Genomic DNA, 21,922 nt, shown 5'->3' with positions numbered 1-21,922 from the left:
CCTATAACAGACACTGCCTATGTTTCAATCTCCTAATTAAAATTCTAAGAGTCACATAGTAAATACACTTAAACGATTCAGTAAAAATTCTTTTTGAAAAATCACCCTCTCCATTACATAGAATTTTTGAAGACTAGAAAAATATATTAAAAAAACAAAATTTCTCAGAAATGTGCTTGTGGTAGGCCATTGCAGCAACAGAAATAACCCAACAAAATAGCTTAAAATGTTTTATTAAGTATATATAATATTACAGGGTAATATTTACACAGTTATTTTTTTTTTAAATAAAAAAGTATCTTGGCAAAGATTGCAGGTATTCAAAGCTTCAAACAGTGATAAATTGATTTAATACATTAAAAAAAAAAACAAAACCTTTAAGGGTAACACAGCTGTAAAACAACTTTGGTCTTTAAATCACTGCAAAAAATGGCTACTGACAAATAGCATACCTTTAATTGCTATGCAAAAAAAGGCCCCCAGGAGAGTTCCTTGTGCATAGCAACACTGGAGTTCTCTTACAATTTAGAATGGTTAATGGATATTTATATGATGTGGGAACTAATTCTCAACAATGGCTTTCTGTAAATAATGCTCTGTTTAATAAAAATAAGAAATGTTTCCCTCTTTCATCCATGATAGCAACACAGAAGATCCTACCGATGCCATCTTACAGAAATGCTTATTTAAAAATGCCCTGTCTTTACCCTCAAACACTAGATGGATGGGAAATTCAGCATTAAACAGTCATAATTAAGGACAGCCAGAGTTAAAGGCAGGACGATTTCCTGGCTACTGCTCATCTCTTTCACGTTAACTTGGATCATCTCTGTTAGCCACTGAAGATGGCAAAACAAGAACCCTTGGGGGCTGTGGCAGTTAAGAGATTTCTGAAAACTCTTATCTCTAAATAAACTGTCAATTAATTACAATAAAAAGGCAAAGCTTTGCCAGACATTGTTTTTTTTTCCCTCCAGTTCTCAACAACAGGCAAATGCAGGCGCTTATATTTACACATATCCTCTGGTGGCCATATTTGAATACCCACTGTAGGACAAGATAAACCTAGACAATGATACACAGCTGAACTCTTACTAACTCGACAATAGCAGAGTGGGTACATCACTTTTGGAGCTTTATAAACTCAAGTACGATTCAGCCACTCTATTGACTACAACGTCCTGAAAGAGAGCCCATTATGATACAGCCCCAAGACTTTTAATCAGATATTTTCAACAATTTAAACAGGCCAGACCTGTGATTTTTCAGGTGAACTGTCACCTTTTATAATTCTCAAAGCCTGTGAGATTGGTCAAAAGAAAGAAAGAAAGAAAGAAAGAAAGAAAGAAAGAAAGAAAGAAAGAAAGAAAGAAAGAAAGAAAGAAAGAAAGAAAGAAAGAAGGAAAAAACCCAACTCCAGCCCACCCTATTAAAAAGAGAAATTTAAGTGCAGGCAACTTTTGCCATCAAACTTCTACACTATTATCTAAAGTACACAGAACACCGAGGGCAGAAAAGGGAGGCAGCACTTTCGCTGAGGAAGGAATCTTAAAGTCCAATGAGAAGAATAAGACAACCCCCCCCCCAAAAAAACAAAAATAACAACAAAAAACAAACAAACAAACAAACAACCCCACAAGGTAAGCAGAGATCCATGAAGCACCAGGAAGGGTAAGTGAGAGAGAAAAGAGGCCCCCAGATGGATGGGGTGACTGGAAGGACAGCCGTGAGGGAGGAGGGCTGGGACAAACAGTTTGAAAGAGAAGAAAAATGGGATTCAGCCGTAAAGGCTCGGAAAACTGTTGCAGAAAGTGACAAATGGCACTGCTCTCTACTATTGTGTAAGTGGAGGGCAGACAATAAATAAAAATTGAATAGAGGATATGACAGCAGAAATCGGGATTGGGGAGAGAAAAGCGCATCGTGGGACAAAACAGATGTGTGGTGCCCACCATACTGTTAGCAATTTAAATCTGATGGGACGAGAACTGGGAGCCACTGTGGGTTTGATTTAAAGAGGGTGAACTGGCCCAATAATGCCCAGGCAGGAGGACTCTTGATGCTGCCATCCTTCATACAGAGAGCTGATTATTAGGAGCAAGGGTTGAGTTCGTCTTTCGTTTCCCTGGCTACCACCGATGGGACTGTCTAGAGCACTCAGTGCCTCTAGTGGCAGGCAGCATAGAGAACATGACAGCTGGTTAAGACCCAAGACTGAACCCCAAGCAGAGGGGCGTTGACTACATATTAAAAGGTACAACCTTAGTTCATAAAAAAATTTGACTATAAAGATTTTCACACCTGACTTTTCCTAACAGAGAACAGAAAAAACAAAACAAAACAAAACAAAACAAAAACCCTGCAACTGTCCTGAATCCATCTGATATTTTTTTGCTCTCTTCATCAAAACTTGAGTTTAAGTCATCAACAATATGATCCGAGTGTAAATATTTTCATAAGAACTAAAAGCATCAGGAGCCATCAGACTTATATAAAGGTGTTCAGCTCCTCCGAATGACGCTAATATTTGAGGCAGCTACAAAACCAGGGAGGGAACCTACTTTTCTTTGAGAAGCACTATCTTGGTACTGTGGTCAGTTTTCTGAGAGGCCTCAGCAGGTCATAGGTTTAGGTTTGCCTCAGACAAACCATTTGGTCCCCACATGAAAGATGACAAAATGTTTGGCATACGAGAGGCACATGGAAACATTCAGTGGACTAAGAAGAAATAACCGTTAGTAATGCAAACACGAATACGATGCCTTTATTACACAAACAGGAAAAAGTACTGGTGTTTCTTCAGAGGGCACTGGTGAGCAGTCATAAAAGCTTGGCACATTATCTAGTTTTAAAGTCTTAAAGAGCTCAAATATTTGCATCAAATATAATTCCACTCAATAAGGACCTTTTTTTTTTAATGTATTCACTAAAAGCACAAAGTTGGCGTCTGCTCTTCTGTAGATGCTGCACTTTTGCCCATACAGAAGATGCATGTGCCTACTTTATACGTGTGCACATACAAACACGCCCACAAACGAGGTAAAAAACAGGTGCTAATAATCTAAAAGTACTCCATGCGATCACAACTGTCAGGACATTGGTTTTCTTCTAACTGGGTAGGGAATGTGGTTGTTTTGTTTTACCTTTCAAACTTGGAGGAGGAAGAGGAGGAGGAGGAGGAGGAGGAGGAAGGAGGCTGCAGGAGGCAGGAGGCAGGATACAGTAGGAAGGTGATGAGTGTTTAGCATGCAACAAAGAGACAAGAGGTGTAGAACCCCCTCCCCGGGCCTTGCGAGGGCCTGACGGAGACACGTGTTGCCATGCAGGAGACATAGTTCAGATTTCAGTCTTGCTTTGTCATGCCTCCGATCAGAAAACATGAGAAGAAACACTGTAGTTTTTTTTTTTTTCTTTTTCTTTTTGCCTTTAAATCAGAGGTCTGGAATACATATGTTACAACCATAGCTTTTTTTTCTTTTTTTTTTTTTTTCTGAAGAGTTTGAGCACAGTGCTTTGAGAATAAGTCTGGCTCCTTTCCGCAACTGACACTATTGTGTCACAGGACCATGTTTAAAGAGGAGAAAAGGTATTATATATATATATATGTATATCTCATAACGCAAATCAAAGTAGCAGGACGGGACAGGGTGCAAAAAAAGTATTCAAAACCAGGGTGCACTGTATGTCAAAAGGGGTGTGTGTGAATGATGGCAACCCCCAAGAATGAAGACACCAGTGCCATCAATATCATAGCACACAGAGGGGCCACACGGGATTTGCCCAACCACATTCACTTTTCTACTTCAGTCTCTATCACGATGACCCAGAAGTGGCAGTCTTGTTATTCAGCTAGCAGCGGAAGTGGCAAAGCTGCTGGCAACCTGAGTTTACTAAGGCTTACTGGATACCACTGTTTTTCATAGGTATCTCGGGTAACTAACCCTCAGGTTAGTGCTTGGCGAGTCTCACTCGGAATCGATTTAAACTCAGTGTTCAGAGACTCAAGGATCTAACAAGCATCATTCTTGGAAGTTGCCCCTGAAACATTTGCCCCTAGTTGAGTAGAAACAATAGAAAAATGGGATTTCAATTGGTTACACAGCACATCGTATTTTTTTATTACGTAAATTACAGCTGCTTTGAATATAAACTTAGTAATCATTTATGGTTCAGTGACATGTTTTTTATGGATGAAAGTCAGTTACTGTTGTCTGTTCCTTCCAGCTGTGAGTCGTGAAGGCCCTGGTGCTTAGACAACTGTATTCTTCCATTTCTGACTTCCAAGTTACAGTCCGTCACTTCCCTTCACCTATTCTGGAAAACAGAAACATCGACATTTCGTCACTACTCACGCCTGCTTCCTAGGCACCGAGACATGATCTGTTGCTAAAGCTTGAAACTGTTTGAGTTATATTCTATCGAAAATAATGAAAATGTACCTGTGAAGGTCACAGACAGAAATCAGGCAAATCATTAGCCTTTTCAGTTTGGTAAGTAAAATGCCAATGGCATTGGAAAATAAAATCAACACAGACTGATAACCTTGGTTTGCTGGGGACGTTCAACACAAGGCACGAGATGTTTATTTTTCAAAGCAGAAGTTATTGATCCAAGAATAATACTCTACCATGTTCACTTTTGATTTACAGCATTCGGCTAATACAAGTGAAACAGACTTGTGATCCGGCATAGGTAAAGAGGAAGTTCTTGGGGAGGTGTCTTGAACTTTGTTCAGGACGACCTGTACGCTGTGAGTCCAGCGTGGACATCAGAAGACACAGCCCGTAACAAACATTTAAAAACCAAACTGTGATCAGCTAAATGTGGACAAAATTCGGGGCGTTTTCAAGGCCCTCAGAGGCCACCTCATGTGCTACACAAACAACTAAAAAAACCAAAGTAATTAACAGTTCTTTACGGCATCTCTTGAAACGGTGACTTTTAAAAAAAAAAAGTTACATTTTAAAGAAAATTAACAAAGAGACACTGAAAGTTTTCACACTGGTTTTCTACAAATGGAGAAAAGTTTTTATTTATTTATTTATTTATTTATTTATTATTTTTAATCCACTTACAGAAACCTGACACTGCAGTAGATAATAGAAAGAACACAATAGCTGAGAAACCAAACACAGAGGGTAAACATGATAAAAACATGCCAGGAATCCTGGCATGGTGTACATTTGTTCCCACTACAACAATATTTTTAGGTAGCAGCAGCTTGTGTAGCAAAACACACATTTAAAAGCTACGACAAAAGCCTGTAACCATGGGACCATTCTGGACTTCCCGTCAAGCCAGAGCCTGTTTTAAATTTAGCTCAGCCAACACATGATCGAAGTGTTTTTAATCCTATGCAGAAGTTAATTGTGCTCTGGGGAAGAAGGCCTCCTCTGCTACCTGCAATTCTTTGCTAGGGAGGTGAGCAGGCAGGTCACAGGCTTTACAGCAGTAAAATACAAAGCAGAGCCTACACGAGAAAAGGATGGGTTGCAAGTACTGACGGCATGAAGATGTTTTTGAAAATAGAATATAAATACAAATGGAGTTACTAAATGCCAATGGGGCTGGAGAATCATAGCCTATTACGGTTAAAGAATGTATGTCTATATTAAGGAGGAAAATTACAGACTTCTTTGGGAAGAATTAATAAGCACATGCGTAGGTCATATTCAGGAAACATGTATTTGCTGTTGATCTGGAGTTCAGAAAAGAGGGAAAAGCTGGGGTGAATAAAGAAGTCTCTTTCTCTTTAATCCTTTCTCATGAGGTTGGGACTAAGTTCCTGCATGGAAAAGTAGATATATCACCCCCAGTGTGACATGCAACAAAATCTCTCCACAAGTATAAAACTCTGTCAAAGTGAGACAAACTTATGCCAGGATATCTACACTCCTTATGCAAGGCATTTAAAACATTCAGTCAAAAGGTGCATGGCCTGAAATATGTGTACCAATCGTAGCTGCTGCTCAGCTGAGGAACCAGGAGGTTCCCATCCATGAGACCCTATGAGCTCTGTTCTTTATCTACCAACAGAAAAAAAAATGACACTGTCACCAGGTAAAAGAAAAGAACACAATACCAAGCTAGATCTAAGATGGACACACCAAAATACTTGGACATTCACGATTGACAGTGTCCCTGTCATTTTTTTTTTTTTTTTTAAAGTTGTAATTTCAAGAAAGCTCTCTGGGTCCTTTGTAAACATCCATATGTGTCAACCAGTGCACAACCACGGGTGAGCTCTAAACCTCATCTGTCCATGCATCACCAGGGCACAGTCACATGCAAACTTTATACTTACCGTCATTCATCATTCCTTTTGACTCTTTAAAAGCTGAGGATTAGTAACAAGCAGGCAATTAGTAGGAGGCAAGTTAGTAAGATTTCACAGTTAGAAATAATCTCAACATAAACAGATATGCCAACAACACAATGCCAAGTATCCCTTAACTAGACAGCTAGACTCATTTGAGGCTATCATTCATTGCAAAGCCCACACCCACAGCACCCACAAAAGCAAACAGACTTTCTGGGGAACACAGATCTAGATTTACATAGAAAGTAAGTGACACATTTTGGTATCACTCCATAGTGGCAGCCTGTATTTTTCTAAAATTGACAAGTTAGAAATCAGAAGCCACAGAGATGATTCTTTACTGAGGGTGTGACATTTTATCTTGTTCAGTATAAAAAGGCTCAATGGTCCACTTGCCCAAATGTCACTTGGTATAGCACAGGACAGTGAGAACATTACAAAAGCAATGCTGCCAATTTCTGATGAAGAATCAAGAAAGAATCAAGAGATCAAGGCCAGAAAAAATATGAACCAAAAAGCAAGGAAACAAACAAAACTCCCAAACTGGATTCTTCCCAAGGGATTGATGGGCATTCAATGTCTTTCAGGATCAGCTCAAATTATGATCTGCTAATAGACCCAGACTTATAATAATCACATACCGTTAAGGGGTTCCTCTACCGCTTTCTGGAAAATATTTAAAATACATTTATAGAAAATGTATGTTACTTTATGTTTTTTTATGCTAAAACTTACACTATCATTGAACTTGTATTATAAGTGGAGAATCCTATGGTCTAAAAGCAAAATAAGATGCAAAAGCTAATGAAACAAAGCTTCCCAAGGCTAGTTAATAGTTTAATGATAACCGTATTATTCTCTTAGTAATTTTTCTGTGAATAATTCCCTACTCCACCCACCATTCTCAGTTCAAGAAATTCTTATAAAAGTATTAATGTACAAACATGCAAATTGCAGTAACAGATAGAAAATACAGTTAAATAAGAGATGGTAGTGAAGCAGAATCATTTTCACATCATGCAAATTGAACTCAGTAACAGCAAGAAAATTGGTAGGATTTAATGGTCCATTGCTTAGGTTATCTATAAGAGGCACTAGGAAAACTGTTAGCTGCTTGTGGCTGACATAGATAGCTGTGACACCAGTCTCCTCAGAGTAAGAGGCAGAGGTGAATTAACACATTCTGCCCAAGCCCGCCTTTTGGGCGTGTCCTTAGAGGCTGCCAGACTTACCTGCCAGTCATTATGGACAGGAAGCTGAGTCCAATATACTCCCCCTTCAGATCTTAATTCCATGTAAGAACTCTCAGGCCTGACACCATGGTGAGTTTATATAGTAATTTTTTTCTCATACATTTTCCTCCTGAATTTGATCTTTTTCTTAGAATTTTCCCAAAGACCTTATGGAGTTATTGAAATACAATAAAACCACTAGGAAGGAAAAATGCTGATAAAATGGTAGGTCATTATTTGGAATGGATCTTTTCAACAACATATACTTACAGACTATACTTTTTAGTGAAGTCAATTTAACACAAACTTTTCTTCCTTAATGTCATGCTTGAAACTGTCACTCTATGAACTCACATCACACAAATCCAACAGATGGGGAGACATAGTGAAATCAGCTTCCTGCTGATGGAAGAGATAATTATAGCCCCCCCTCTTAGATTCTGGATCTATAAAGGGAGTACAAACTTACAGGGACACTTCTCCTATCTCATCGGTACTTAAATGCCTCAAGGTAAGTCTTACGACACAAACGGACCTATTCATACACAGGCCCTGAAATGACTTCAGCACTGCCTTAATTTGATGTCACATTAAGCAGAGAACCAAACAGTCCAATGTTCCAATCACCAACCCCTCATTTTAATCCACTAAGAAACTGCTTTTAATTCATTTAATAAACTTGAACTTACCCTAGGAGGTTGTATAGTCCTCTGGTTGGAAGCTGGTATAAATAAAAGCATAAATACAATAATAATAATAAGATACATGAAGCAATAGAATACTTAATTTTAAGATAACATACATGTTCGGGACTAAAACCAGAAGGTACTAGAGACTCCAGTGCAGGAGTTGTAGCTTTGAAGGTCTACTAGAAAACTACAGAGGACTCTTGAATAAATGCATTGACAGCAGGAAAGGAAGCAAGGAGATGCCTACAGCAAATTAAAAGAAAAAAAAACAACAACAAAAAAAACAAAACCACAGACTCGCTCATGCGCACGCGCCTCTCTGAAGTCCAATACCTCATGTTGAAAGAGGCTGTCAGCTACTCACTGCCACCAGGGTGCCACCTCTTTCTGCTTCCTAGCTGGGATGGCCAGAATGGGGCAACAAGCGACTTCCCCTCTCTCAACACGCTCTCCTTCTTCCTAACTGAGCAGCCTTTTCTTCCTTTCTCTCATATTCCCAGTCCTCAAAGCTCTAGGCAGCTAGCAAGCTGCAACAAAGCATGATCCCTTCAATGCTCCCTCCCTCCTGCGAGCCTAGAGCTATCCCAGTTTGGTAGTTTCAAAACCAAACCCGGGCCTCCCCCTCTGGGTATTCCTTCCTGGCATTGTGAGCTGCTCCCTTTACTGCTTCTGCACAGACTAGCTAATGAAGATGCAACAATCGAGGGCAGAAATTAAATGACAAGAGGGAAAAGAACAACATTAGATTGGAAAAAAAGAAAGAAAGAAAAAAGAAAACTTCCTTGTAAAAGCAGTTCAGGAAGCCATAGAGAGCAAGGAAGTCAGGTCTTAACACACAGCCTGTGTCCCAAGAACAGGAAAACATGACCAGAAATAGTCTCTCAACAACTCAGGATCCTTTTCCTAGGCACAATTTCCTACCCCACCCATCTCAGCTTGAGAAATCCAAGCCTCTGGGTATTTTAAACAGTGTAAGCACTCCGAGAGCCACAGCAGAATGCACAATGTAGATTTAAGGCAGGAGCGAAGCAGAGTAATTTCCCAGTCATTCTGGACTGCTGAGAAACAGTGTTAGGGCTTAGAGGATTCCACAGAAACCCAACTGGCTAGCACACAAAGGCACGCCCAAGACAGCCAAGTTCCCCTACCCTGCCCATGCAGACTCAGCAAGCGTCTAACGCCAATGAAGACCAGGCTTTCTCAAACAGGAGAACTGCAGCCAACAGGCCAGACATACACATCATATTACCACAGAATCGGAAGAGGTTAAATTAAAAATAACGAGAAACATAGGGATAGGAGGTACAGGTTTAAAAAGAAAACAGAAAGTAGGCAAGGAAGAATTTGGAGTGGAGAGTTACTGGTGGGGAAGAAGGAAGAAGCAGTTGTGGAGTGTATCACACAGTTAAGCAGGAGATTGGGAGCAAAACACAGTCATTCTTAAGTTATGTAAACTGAACTCAAGTAACAGGGAGAAGTGAGTGCTCAGCTATAAATGAGGCATTTACACCATCCCCTATTGAGGCCCAGGGAACACTGGGGAAGAGAGGGCAGAAGGAAGATAAGGGGTGGACGACAGAAACCAGAGCTACATGACTGCTATCTTCCGGGCATGCTACACACATTCTAACCATGAACCCAATGCAATTGCACTTGCCTGCAGTACACCTCAACAAGAATGGGCCTGTCAGAACCCAGGCGTTGATGGGGAGGAACCCAAGGGGTCTGGGTCCCTTCCATCAAAGGAATGGCCAATGGTAGATTCTGGGCACTGGAGAGGCATTCCCTCAGCTGAATAAATACTCACGAGCCTGTCAGGCTCCAGTAGACCTTTCCAAACTCTTGGTCACATAGATGGCCCTGGTTAAACCAATTGGGTCTTAAAACAAAAATAGGATCTCATGAATACACCAAAGAGATTTGCAGGGAGGAGGGCGGGTTGATGGGGTGCTGAGGAACGGGCACATGGAGGGCACCAGTAATCAGGATGTATTGTATATACACGTGTATGAGAATGTCGAAGGACATATTTAGTGATAAAAGACTGAGAAAGCACAGTATTGTGTGCACAAATTCAAAAATAGAAAAAAAATACAAAAAACAAAAAACGGTGTTCAACGGAGAGTCACGTGGGGAAGCCAGATTTATGCTGTGCTCAACCTTGTTCAGAGAGGTTTCTGCTTGCAGTTGTTCGTTAGTGATGAAGGCAGACTCATCAGGAGCCAAAGTGCAGAGAGTCGGTCAGTGACCGGATGCTCAGCCATAGATGGCCCTCTATCTCCACCCATGGCCCAGTGAACATCTCGGAACTCTGAACTGAAAGAGCTGGAGGATGGAAGGAGAGCTGAGAAACACTGCCTCCAGGACAGGAAGTCATTCACAGACACACCCAACTCACAGCAGATGTAGCTGGTTTAGACAAGAACTGCACAAGATCTGGCCAACAAAATTCCAGCATGGTTGGAGGACGGCTCATAGGACCTCCATCTCTAGATAATAAGCTACTGGAAGATTATGGCTGCCGAGGGAGAGAGAAATCAGTTTTCCCTGGGGATGTGGCTCCACTAATTGGACTCAGGAGACTGTCATTATCATCATTATGATTATTGGCAAAAATACTGCCACACACATGTGGTCAGAATTAACTGGACTAGGAAGACTATCAATAATAATAATAATAATAATAATAATAATAATAATAATACTTTAAGTGATTAAAAAAGGAAAACATGGAGTCAGAAGGAAAATGGGATAATGGGTCCCAGAGAGAGTTGGAGGGAAACAGTTGGGGGTCTATATGATCAACACACATTGTATACATATATGAATATTTCAAAAGATAAATAACGACCAATAACCATAAAGATTTTTAAAAATTAGGAGTCATTTTATGTTTATTACAATTGTGTGTGTACATGTATACATACACACGTAACTTAAATGAAGTCATGCTACTTTGGGTGATAATACTGCCCCCAAAAGCAATAGACCATGAACCAAAAACAAGGCATGAGAAACCTTTCAAGTTGTTGGTCAGGGGAGTTCAAGGACTCCCCAAACAATATAGGCTACTGGCATGGCCCTTGGTTATCCCCTCAAAACGGCATGTAACGCCCTATTGCTGAAGACACATATACTTTGGACTCAGGACTTGAAGAATAAAGCTAGATCAATGGAAGTCTCTTTATTTTTAAAGATTAGATCTCAGGGTACATCATGGAGCTATGAAAGCTACCAAAGCAGGAAAACCAATCAGTGATCCTGCCCAGCTATAACACTCATGAATCATGACAATGGCCATAACAGCAAGATATACCCAAAGGTCCTGTAGTGGCACTTCAATACTGAGGGTAACCAGCAGTCATCTAACTAGATATAAGGCCTGATCAACAGGAGGGAATTCGTACTTGACATGGTTAATCGTAGCCAACCACCTGTGGCTGATAAGGCCAAGGACCCAGAAGAGAGCCTAGCTGTTTGACTTCACCTAAAGCAGACCTGTGTCCTAAAAAACGTATCCTTATACTCACAGCTAAGTGCAGTTCCCACTTTCCTTCTGATGCAAATGGAGATGATCACAGAAACACCTGGTCAATATGCAGGGGACAACTGACGATCCTGGGTGCCTAGCCAAAACTGAGGACGCTACAAAATAATCTCTATGCCTGTGGTTTAGCATACGGGTTAGCAACACTACAGAAGAAGGAGGCAGAAAGCCTGTTAACATCAGATGACCGGGATGTTTGCTGCACCATTCTGTGTAATGTACATGACTCCCCTAGAGCGTCTTTTATAAGATAGGGAAGCTGCACCCATGAATTCTCAACAATACGGTTGCCTAAACAAGACCCGCATAATGACTGTACCAGTTGGCATGACAACATGGATGGGGGAACTCTCACAGGATCCTGCCCCTCAGTGAAGAGCTTCAGGCAACTCATGACTACTGGGAGAAAGGTCAGTCAGTCTTCTCTGAGGATAAGCTCCTCTAGATGACGGAACCCCAAGGACTCAGTCACAGACACATATGTATGGGCAACCCTAAGTGAATTCAGCAGGTTGGGCTTACACATTTACCTTACCCATAGATAAAATAATTAAAGAATATGAGGCCATGAATTTGAGGCAGGAGCACCAGAGGAGTATTAGGAAGGAGAGGCAGGGCAGAAATGATATAAATACAGTATTCATAAAAAATGAGAGAGTGTTACTTAAAGAGAGAGGGGAATGTATCCTAAAGCTAACTCCTTGGCTTTTGGTGGTCTGTACTGCTAAAATTATACTGCTAAAATATTCTGATCTGAGGATGACTAGATAGCAATGAATCTTTCCTACTGGCATCTTTGAGAATTAAATCAATTGAAACTTCTTTTTCTTTAAAAAAAATAAAATCATGGCTAACTACAAGATTTCGGAGTATCCATTTGATATAAGAAGGACCATTGAATTAAAGCTCACTATTTAGAAAAAATTAGGAAGTAACCCCCCCCCCCAGGACAACAGTGTTTGACTTTGATAAATATATAAATATTTCAATGGAGATTCTTCCCAAGCTGTTATTCAACACTAGTGGTGATTGTATCCCAGGACAAACATACTGTATCTTACTGCTGAGTCCTATGTTTCGTATAATGTATATGCCTGACTACTAAAGGTGAAATATAAATGAAATTTTGAAAAATAACATAGGGACCTAACGGTGAGGATGAGACAGTTGCTAACAATGAAGGCTGCAGGGTTGGATGCCGGTGACCATGAAGGACAGCAGAGTGGTAACCAATGCTGGTTACTGACACCAGTAGGATGGTTCAGAGGTACTGTGTCCTACCAACATCTAAGCCACACGATGTCCTCTCCTGTGAAGCCAGTTACCCACAGGGCCTCATGAGCTCTGTGTGTCTCTGAGGGCCATGGGTGGCTTTAATGAGTGACCTTCATTGTGGTGGCACTCAGGGAATCCAAGAAAAAAGGCAACCTCTATTTGAAAGTGGCAGAGAGTGGTAGAGATCTACCACACCCAACAGGCTCCCCAGTAAACTAAACTGAGATAGAACACTGTGACCATCAAGACCATTGGTAATACAAAGCATTCTTGTTTAGCAGTTTCCTCGCAGAGTAAAACCTCCTCTATCCTCCAGGGAAGCTCTCTAGGCTCAAGGAGTCAACAAGAAAAAAGTTGCTTCTGGAAGCCCTTGAAACTGACCAGACGCACTAGGCTCCTCCCTCTCCCAGCTTCTGAGAGCAGAAAAGACAGCTGCTCATCCCTCAGACCACACTAGCTGCCTAGAAAAATGGATTATCAGAGCTGCCTGGAAGAAGTTCAGAGCAACTGAGCTGTCTGCACAGGACACCCCAACCTACTGTGCTTCCTGAAGGCTGGGTAGGGAATCTGGTTTTCAGGGGCCTTTCCACCCATTCTAGAGTGGGATTTTGGTAATGCTGGTGTTTTTCTGAGACAATTCTGTGCCTGTAAGTAACCCCAATAGAACTCAGAGGATCCCCAAATTAGATTTGGGGGTTATCCGAGCCAAACAGTGACCTGCCGCTGTTTTCCTATTCGGGAAATCTATCCATCTCCTCAGGAATACAGCATACAACAAGGGTCAGAGATAACATTTCAGAGTCATATTCACAGTCATAAGTGTATCCATCGTAAGTAACTCTTAAGATGCGCTCTGTCTTGCTAGCCTCCTGTTCACTTAGATGGCTGCTAAGTTCTCCCTTTCAAGTCTAATTTGGCCAGCTCATTCTGAACAGAACTATAGAACAGTGGCTATGAGGGACACTAGTTGGTCATGATCCTCGGATGTTATAGAACTAACTGTGCAAGAGTTAATTTTACCTGGGTGAATTCTCACGAATGGCGATATAAGCCAGGTGATAAATAAAGGGCGTGCTTGGTCTGCTGCTATCATGTGTCATGAGCCTGGGCACTGGTAGTCATCTTTTCTTTTTAAACTCAAAACTCAAAAGCTTTAAGCATTCCACGCGCGCTTACTTGCAGTCTTGCAATGATTCTTGGTATGTTGCTCTCACTCTAAAATACCTGACTACACTCCATAAATATGCTTGCAGGCTCTCAGTTCCTGGGAACAATTTTTCTAGTGATTTATATACACTTTGTAAACACAGATGAGGAAAGATATGTGAATAATTATACACACAATATACGTGTGCTTCTGTATCGTTTCAGAATACTTGAGACGTTGTGGCAGACTGCAGCTCTGAATCCCAGCAAGTGGATTTGAATCAGAACAGCTGTACCTGCCCCTACTGCCCAATAGTAAAGGCTTTAAAAACAAACAAGCCCTGTAACATACAAATAATGACTACAGCTGCTCTATACAGAAACAAACCCTGCTATAGTGAGTTCAGTTAGTTTCTGTTAATCTTTCTTATGTGCTCATATTAAGTTATAGTTCTCTGACTTCATGAAATTAAAATCCTTCTCATAAGAAAAAAGCACAATTTAAAAAATTATATTTTGCCATAGAAAGCAAATGTTAAAAATCAAAACCCTTAACATTGCAATTAAGGCTACAAATTCAAACTCAGAGATCATAAAAAATATAAAAGTTATGACTATCACAGGGATATTAACTAACTTTAGAAAGAGAACTTTTTTAAAAAAAAATCTGAAGATTTTATTGCATTCAAATCGAAAGTCACCCATTTCTACAATGGGGTCTGCAAGGGAAGGAACTATTTTGGAAACAAGACTTTCACTTTCTGATAAGAATGTTCAAATTTGCAACCTTAATGCTACATATGTTTAGATTTAAGCAGTGAGAATACACAAGCCAAGCACACTCACTGTCCTAGTCTACCACAGTATCTACAGAGCAGCAACCATTCTGTACCTTTCCTTCTTGCCTCTTAACTGAACGAAGGTGTCTCTCTCCACTCTGGTGTCAGACAAGTTGATTTGAAAAGTTAATTTAGGATAGGTTCAAAGTGTCAATAAAACTGTACTAGATTATTATATTACATATAGCGTATTTACCTAGCAAATCATCATAAAGAAAACACCTTGGGTACTTTGCTTTCATTTTGCTTTCATTTAACACAGTAATCTGGATAATTACTGTAGCTTTTATGAGCTTCACAGAGCTATAAGCCACGGAGAAAGTTCTAGATCAGAGGCAGAAGGCAGCCACTGGGCAATGGCAGTGCTCATGGTAGCGATACTGCACAGAACTCTTGATCAGATATGGAAGCCTGGGAGCAAACAAAGGGATGCATTCCAGATAGGGAGGGAAAAAAATCAGAGCGGAGAGCTGACCGCCAGCCAGAGACACCTAAGCCACTGCTGTGTGAATACCGCAGGTCACATACTGTTCTTAGCATTCATGGGAGCAACCAAATCAGTGGTGTCAGCTCCCGAGTCCAGACACAGGCTGATTGGAAGACTAACAAAAATAGAATATTCATCCAAATTCAAGGCATCGGAGTCAGCTCTGGTATGCCAGCCGGCTACAGATGTCTTAGCTGTGCTTGATGTGGTGTAAAGTCGGGAAGGTTCAGTAAGGAACAACTAATACTTATGAACTTATGAACACACAAACTAAAGGCAGTTAGGCTTTGAAGTTAAGAAATAAAGTTCAGAAATAAAGGTGGAAAACTTTTTGAAAGTCTTATGTAAATACTAGGAAAAATAGACTGACTATACTATTCAAGTTTTTTGTAATCATTTTTAGAAGTTCATCTAAGAGTACATTGGACATACTGATTTGTTTCAATGACTTAACTTTTGAACTTTTAGTTCCATGGTGAAGAGTAGGCTATCATTTCATAAAAATAATAAACTACTTCTTTTAAGGGTGACTCATAAATCCTATGGCCAGGGTCAGGTGTAGCTTACACGAGGCACACTCTAGTTCAGGCATCACTAAAAGCACTTATCTATGTCCATACATGTTCATAATAAGAATGCAGAAAACCCATATTCGAGATTGACAGATTAAGCACCAAGTGGTGAACCCTAGTCTACACTTACTACAAGCTGATTTTAAAGGCAGTAAAATCTTGAATTTAAAGATCTCTTTTAATATACTGGGTTTTCACCAGAAGCGTTTTAAAGCAGTGCATTGGAAGTCATTGCATATTAAATATAGACGTGAGAGGCTTTAATTTTCAGGTCCTTTCTCCAGAGGGGAGTCTGTGTATGTAAGCAGTGTATACAGAGTCCAGAGAGACAGACAGAGCTCCGTAGGAGGAACCTGGACCGTGGACAGACCTTCCATACTAATTAATATGGAGCCTCCAAAGGTGTCCTCTTTTGCTTATAAAAATAAGTGTTATTCCTCCTAATGCACTGAGCCACTTTCTTTCTTAGGTTGTAACTCAAACTGCATAAATCCATATGCCTGTGCCCTCTTTAATTGGCATCTCTCCAATTATATTTTCTCCTTTTTGGAGACATCAATAGGTTTCCACCCCCAGCTGGATGTATACACAAAATCTATTTTCTAAATATCTAAAATTCTTTGCAGAGGCTTAAAAAGTAAGATTAACTTACCGACAAACTTCATATAAACTAATCCAAGTAATTCTGCTAGAGCTATGATACCCAAACCTGAAATCAAAAGAGGGCCGTGCACTGGTTCACAAGCTGTAGAAACAAATGAAATACAGTTAGATATATGCTATATATGCATATAAAGTAAAGCAATCTTAGTTTAATGGAATCAACAGTAACGAATGGTATCAAGTATATTTTTTTGTTAGGTTTGGTTGTAGAGTCCCAACTCTAGATTTACATACTAGGCAAATAGTACTACCACTGAACTACACCCCAGCAAATGCCAGCTTGAAGGATATTATGTTTTATTCTAATGACCAGTAAAACTTTTATCCACATGTACACTGTATACAAATATCTTTATTACTAGCTCACTAAAATAGCTTAATTATTAATAGGAAAAAAAGCATTTTTAGCAGTGTATTTTTACTGTACCAAGATTAGTGAAAAAATCAAGTCAAGGTAAAGTCAAAGGCGCCATTCATGCAGAGCCTGGTTATCTGGCAAGTTCTCCCACAAACACAGGCACTATAGTTGGCTATGAGAGCCGTCATCTCAGAAGCCGTATATTGGCAGCATTCTTGTAGCGATGGGAAAAATACTATTTATATTGGTGTGTGTGTGTGTGTGTGTGTGTGTATGTGTGTATGTGTGTATGTGTGTATGTGTGTCTGTATGTGTGGAGGGGAGTGCTGAAAAAAAAAAAAAAGGCTGAAAATTCTAAATGCTGAAAAACACGAGGCGAAGCAAACTATCCCTCCCTGATGGTGTTACCAAACAGAGTTTGCCAGTTTACTACAAAAATTAACTGTACCTTACCACACAATGCAAAAATTACAGCCCTTGGTATTTAGCCAACTAGAGCTGAAAATTTATATCCACAAAAAAACACATGCTCATTGATGTTTACAGTAGCTTTATTCATCTGTCATCAAAAAAAGGAAAGCGACCAGGATGGCCCCTCAGTAGGTGAATGCAAAATCCTAAACACATTATGGCAACAATATTTTCCAGCTCTAATGAGCTATTAAGCTATAAAAAGACATGGATGGAACTTGAGATTAATATTTAAAAATTAAGGAAGCCCACATGAAAAGGCACAAACGTAACCTCCGTATTGTGTGTAGACAAGACCTCTGCTTTCCTCATAGTATACATCCAGCTCTAAGGCATTTTGAAAAGCTCAAGACTACATGGAAAGTTAAAAAGGTCAGTGATGTCAGGGGTCAGGGGGAGAGACAGATGAACAGAAAGTATACGAGGGAGATTATTCCACATGACGTCACAATGGGCACACACTGCACACCTGTCATAGCCACAGAAAGTACTGTACAACACTAGCTACCAAGTGTGATATAAGCTATTAATGTGGAGTGGGAATGATTGTCACCATGTTGGTTAATCCACTGCACCAGTGCGAATGCTTAGGGAAGCTGCGTGTCTGTGGGGAATAGAAAAGGGGTAGTATATGTGGTAACTCTGTACTTTCCACAAGGTTTGCCTATGTGCCCACAGCTATTCTAAATAATAATTCTTATGATTCTAAAAGAAAAATTTAGTTAAAAAGAAGAGGAGGAGGAAGAAGAAAAGGAGGAGGAGGAGGAGGAGGAGGAGGAGGAGGAGGGAAAGTAAGAGTGATAACCTAATTGATACTCAGCTCAAAAACACCAAAGAGTGTGACTCACCCATGATGCAGAGACACAGCCCGACCACAGCAAGGACGTAGCCCAGCACTTGAGTGATCAATATGGCAATGGTGAAAGAGGTCATTCCAAAAGCTGGGGGGAGGGAAAGGACATAACAGAAACGTGTTGAGAACCCTGATGTAGCAATCAGTCCTGTGGACATTTGCCACACTCAGAGATGGGCTGCAGTCCCTCGCCACATGACGTGTTTCTCAGCTAACCTTCACATAGGAATGTCAGCTCCAGACTCACACATACAGCAAGCTTGTACTGCCAGGGATCTGAGAGGGACTGGAGGTCTTTACTAAAACCCTGAAGCAATGTTGTCCTTACATTCGTAAGTTGTGCGGTAAGAATGGCTTGTTACGCATGGCTTCTGTACATGCACACAACCTTTCTGAGGGGGAGAAAAACCTAGCACCCGAACATAACCGCTACACTCTGTGAGTGGACAAGAGCTGTGCCTTTCTAAGGAACCTTCAAATACAGGCTAGGGACTCAGTGCTAAATCAGACTCTTTTAACAGTAACAAAAATATAACCTTGACTTATTTTTAAATGCACAAAAAATGAAATTGATTACAGTTAGAATAGCTATACAATTCGGTGTTACCAATGCTTCTGAAATTCATGACTTATAACCCCACTTCACAGAGCCAGTCTTTCTACTGCAAAGGTTTACAAAAAGAGGAAAGAGTGCTTCTAATACTGACTTACAGCTAAAAAAGCCCTGAAATTAGAACATGCAGTAGCCATTAAAATACGCCACACTTTAAAATTACAGCAATGCCATCAAATATGCAAGAAAACTGCTTTCTACAAAATAATTTTTGAGAAACCCTAGCAACCTCAAAATTAATCTGTATGGGAAATGTCACTAAGAACACAATGGACAATGGAATAATGGAGCTTCTACTGAACAGTTAAAACCATGCAGGAATATTTTCACCAAGTATTTTTCTTTTAAAGAAAAAGGCAAAAACCAGCCTGTAAGACCAAAGACTCACCTGTCATAAACACATTGTACTGAAGTAGTATTAATATTCCCGTAGAGATTACAATGAGGCCAAGTCCAGACGCATTCTTCACAGGCTTTTCTCCTGTTTGTCAATACATAGTGTTTAAGGTATTTTTCTTACACACTTCTTTGTGAAGTTATATACTTATTCTACTAAGTGCTTTAATCTCAGTGCTACCTTATAAACCGTGAAAGGCTTAAAATGCTTTCCTTAAGTCCATACAAAGTAACTCTTATTTTATCATTTAGGGCCAAACTAAAGGATCCATGTCTCAACGTTGTGACTCTTTTATTTGGCTTTAACTCTTTAACTGCCTTACCTGATTCCAGATGATAAACTTGGCCTCACCTTGCACCACACATTCTCAACATTCAGTCTGTCCCCAAGCCAAATCACCTACTATTTCTTGATCTCTTCACCTCTCCAGGCCTGGATGCAAACACAGCTGCCAAATCTGTCCCAAAGATCCTCCTGTGTCGCAGCGTCCCCAAGAGATGGCCTTTGTATGCTATGGTCCACCATGCTGAGGCCCAGGCTTTGCTTTCCTTCCCATCTACCTGCCTCTCTATGCTACTAGCACTTTCCCCTCTCAGCTGCAACAAGCACTTCGGACAGACATAGCTCCAGGTTCATGCCCATTTCTACATCTTAGCCAGGGAGCTTTGCCTCCATAGTGGACTGAATGGAGGTTCTGGTTATATTCCCGCCTTCCTGTCCCTAGGAACCATGAACATGACCTCAAGTGTCAGAATAAATACTGAATGGGAAAAGATATGCTGCTAAGTTAAGGATGGAGAAAGAAGGTTTTGCCTGAATTTGAGTGCCTGAATACCTAGTTAGTGTCCTCGTAGAGGGGATCAGGGAGAAGGACATCATGCAGACACAGAGGTTACAGAGGTCAGGAGGAGCTGGTGATGGGGAGCAACTCTACTAGTGAAGGAATTCTAAGTACTGTCTGTCAACACCAGAAGCTAGAATAACAAGGGCAAGGATTCTTCCCCAGAGTCCCCAGAGGGGGAAACAGCCCTTGAGAGAGAGTTCAGGCTGCATCACTTGCCACAAGCTGTCACAGCAGCCCTAAAATGCATGCTCCCTTGGGATACTGGTTCACCTCAGCCCCCAGCCCTGATCCTGGTACCCATGCATCTCACCTGGGATGAGAAGGATGGCTCCAACAACCACGATGACTGTGAGCACCAGCCCGGCGACGAGCAGCAGAATGATTCTCTTATTCGTATGGCTGGATTTATATTTGAGTGCTTAAAAGAAAAACAAAGAGTTATGTAACTCAGTCACAAGCGATGTCATTTCTGTAACATGCAATGTGAGAGAGACACTGACAACTCTCCGTACGTGAGAAGCCCCTGAAGCACCACTCCTTAGCGCCTTACCCCCTGCCCCCATGCGTTTTTATAAGCCATGGCCATGGGAAATGGATGCTGAAGGGGTAGGTGATATTTATACAATCAAACTGCATATAAAAGGCCTTCTAAATGGAAGCATCATTAAGCCTTTTCACATTTCCCCCCAAGCAGTAGATCTGTGCATAGAATATGGCAGAATACCTGAACCCTACATACTAGATGTCAGAAGAGTCCCCGCTTCCCTATCTAGCAATCAGCGTGCTCCCAGACACTTTCAATTTCCCCCAAGGAGCAAAATCACCCCAAATCCATAATGTCCTTTTAAAAAACATAGTAAGACACCTAGAAATCTAGGTAATGCGATTTAAAAATGAGAACAGAAAAAGTAATAAATAAATCATATCATATCCTTGTAAAATCCCAGTGGAGAAAAATCCCTAAAACTTTCAACACTGCCAAGGTTCAAGAGGATTCATGGTGGGCATCACTGACCCTCATGCAGGCTCAGTCTCAGGTGCCATCTCCCTCGCTGACACAAAATATTTCAAATGGTAGGTCTCACACTACCATTGAACTTTTTGTTTTGTTAATGATGATTTTTTTCATAAAAAAGAAGGAAGGAAGCAAGGAAGGAAGGGAGGGAGGGAGGGAGGGAGGGAGGAAGGAAGGAAGGAAGGAAGGAAGGAAGGAAGGAAGGAAGGAAGGAAGGAAGGAAAACCATTAAAGGCCACCAGAAATAAGACTGAGAACAGAGAGCTGCAGGAGAAGAGACTGACATGCTTCTAGTGCCACCTGTAAACTGATATCCTGCTTGCTGGCAGCTGAGGGAGTGTGATGGTGCGAATCAGAAGTGCCCCTCACAGGCTCAGGCATGTGAACACTAGGTGGTGCTGTTTGGGGGAGGTAATGCATTGTCTAGGTCATGGAGCCTTGCTGGAGGAAACAGGTCACTAAAAGCAGGCTCTAAGATTTTATATATCCCCCCCCTTTCCAGTTCTCTTCTCTTTTCTCTTCTCTTCTCTTCTCTTCTCTTCTCTTCTCTTCTCTTCTCTTCTCTTCTCTTCTCTTCTCTCCTCTCCTCTCCTCTCCTCTCC

General features: G+C 40.8%; 1 protein-coding gene across 10 annotated transcripts in view; it reads right to left on the bottom strand.

Moving 5' to 3' along the window:
- Positions 1-3,475: 3,475 nt before the first annotated feature.
- Positions 3,476-21,922, bottom strand: part of Cd47 (CD47 molecule) — a 55,711-nt gene continuing 37,264 nt past the window's right edge. For 2 of the 10 annotated variants that reach the window (XM_029544470.1, XM_029544475.1), the window contains 8 exons: positions 20,616-20,723; positions 19,453-19,545; positions 18,447-18,539; positions 16,759-16,851; positions 8,241-8,272; positions 6,961-6,985; positions 6,305-6,337; positions 3,476-4,314 (listed from right to left, as the gene is read on the bottom strand). In XM_029544470.1, coding sequence (XP_029400330.1) covers positions 4,310-4,314; positions 6,305-6,337; positions 6,961-6,985; positions 8,241-8,272; positions 16,759-16,851; positions 18,447-18,539; positions 19,453-19,545; positions 20,616-20,723 — 482 coding nt within the window. In that variant the 3' untranslated portion in view covers positions 3,476-4,309. Of the gene's footprint in view, positions 4,315-5,165; positions 5,786-6,304; positions 6,338-6,960; positions 6,986-8,240; positions 8,273-15,100; positions 15,146-16,758; positions 16,852-18,446; positions 18,540-19,452; positions 19,546-20,615; positions 20,724-21,922 lie in introns of those variants that run through there. The other 8 variants (XM_029544472.1, XM_021209400.2, XM_029544477.1 and 5 more) reach the window with 7 other exon arrangements.

The sequence above is a fragment of the Mus pahari genome, chromosome 12 (assembly GCF_900095145.1).
Source record: "Mus pahari chromosome 12, PAHARI_EIJ_v1.1, whole genome shotgun sequence".
Classification (NCBI taxonomy): domain Eukaryota; kingdom Metazoa; phylum Chordata; class Mammalia; order Rodentia; family Muridae; genus Mus; species Mus pahari.
The sequence above is the reverse complement of the archived record's forward strand: the minus strand, read 5'-3'. Positions and strand labels throughout refer to the sequence as shown.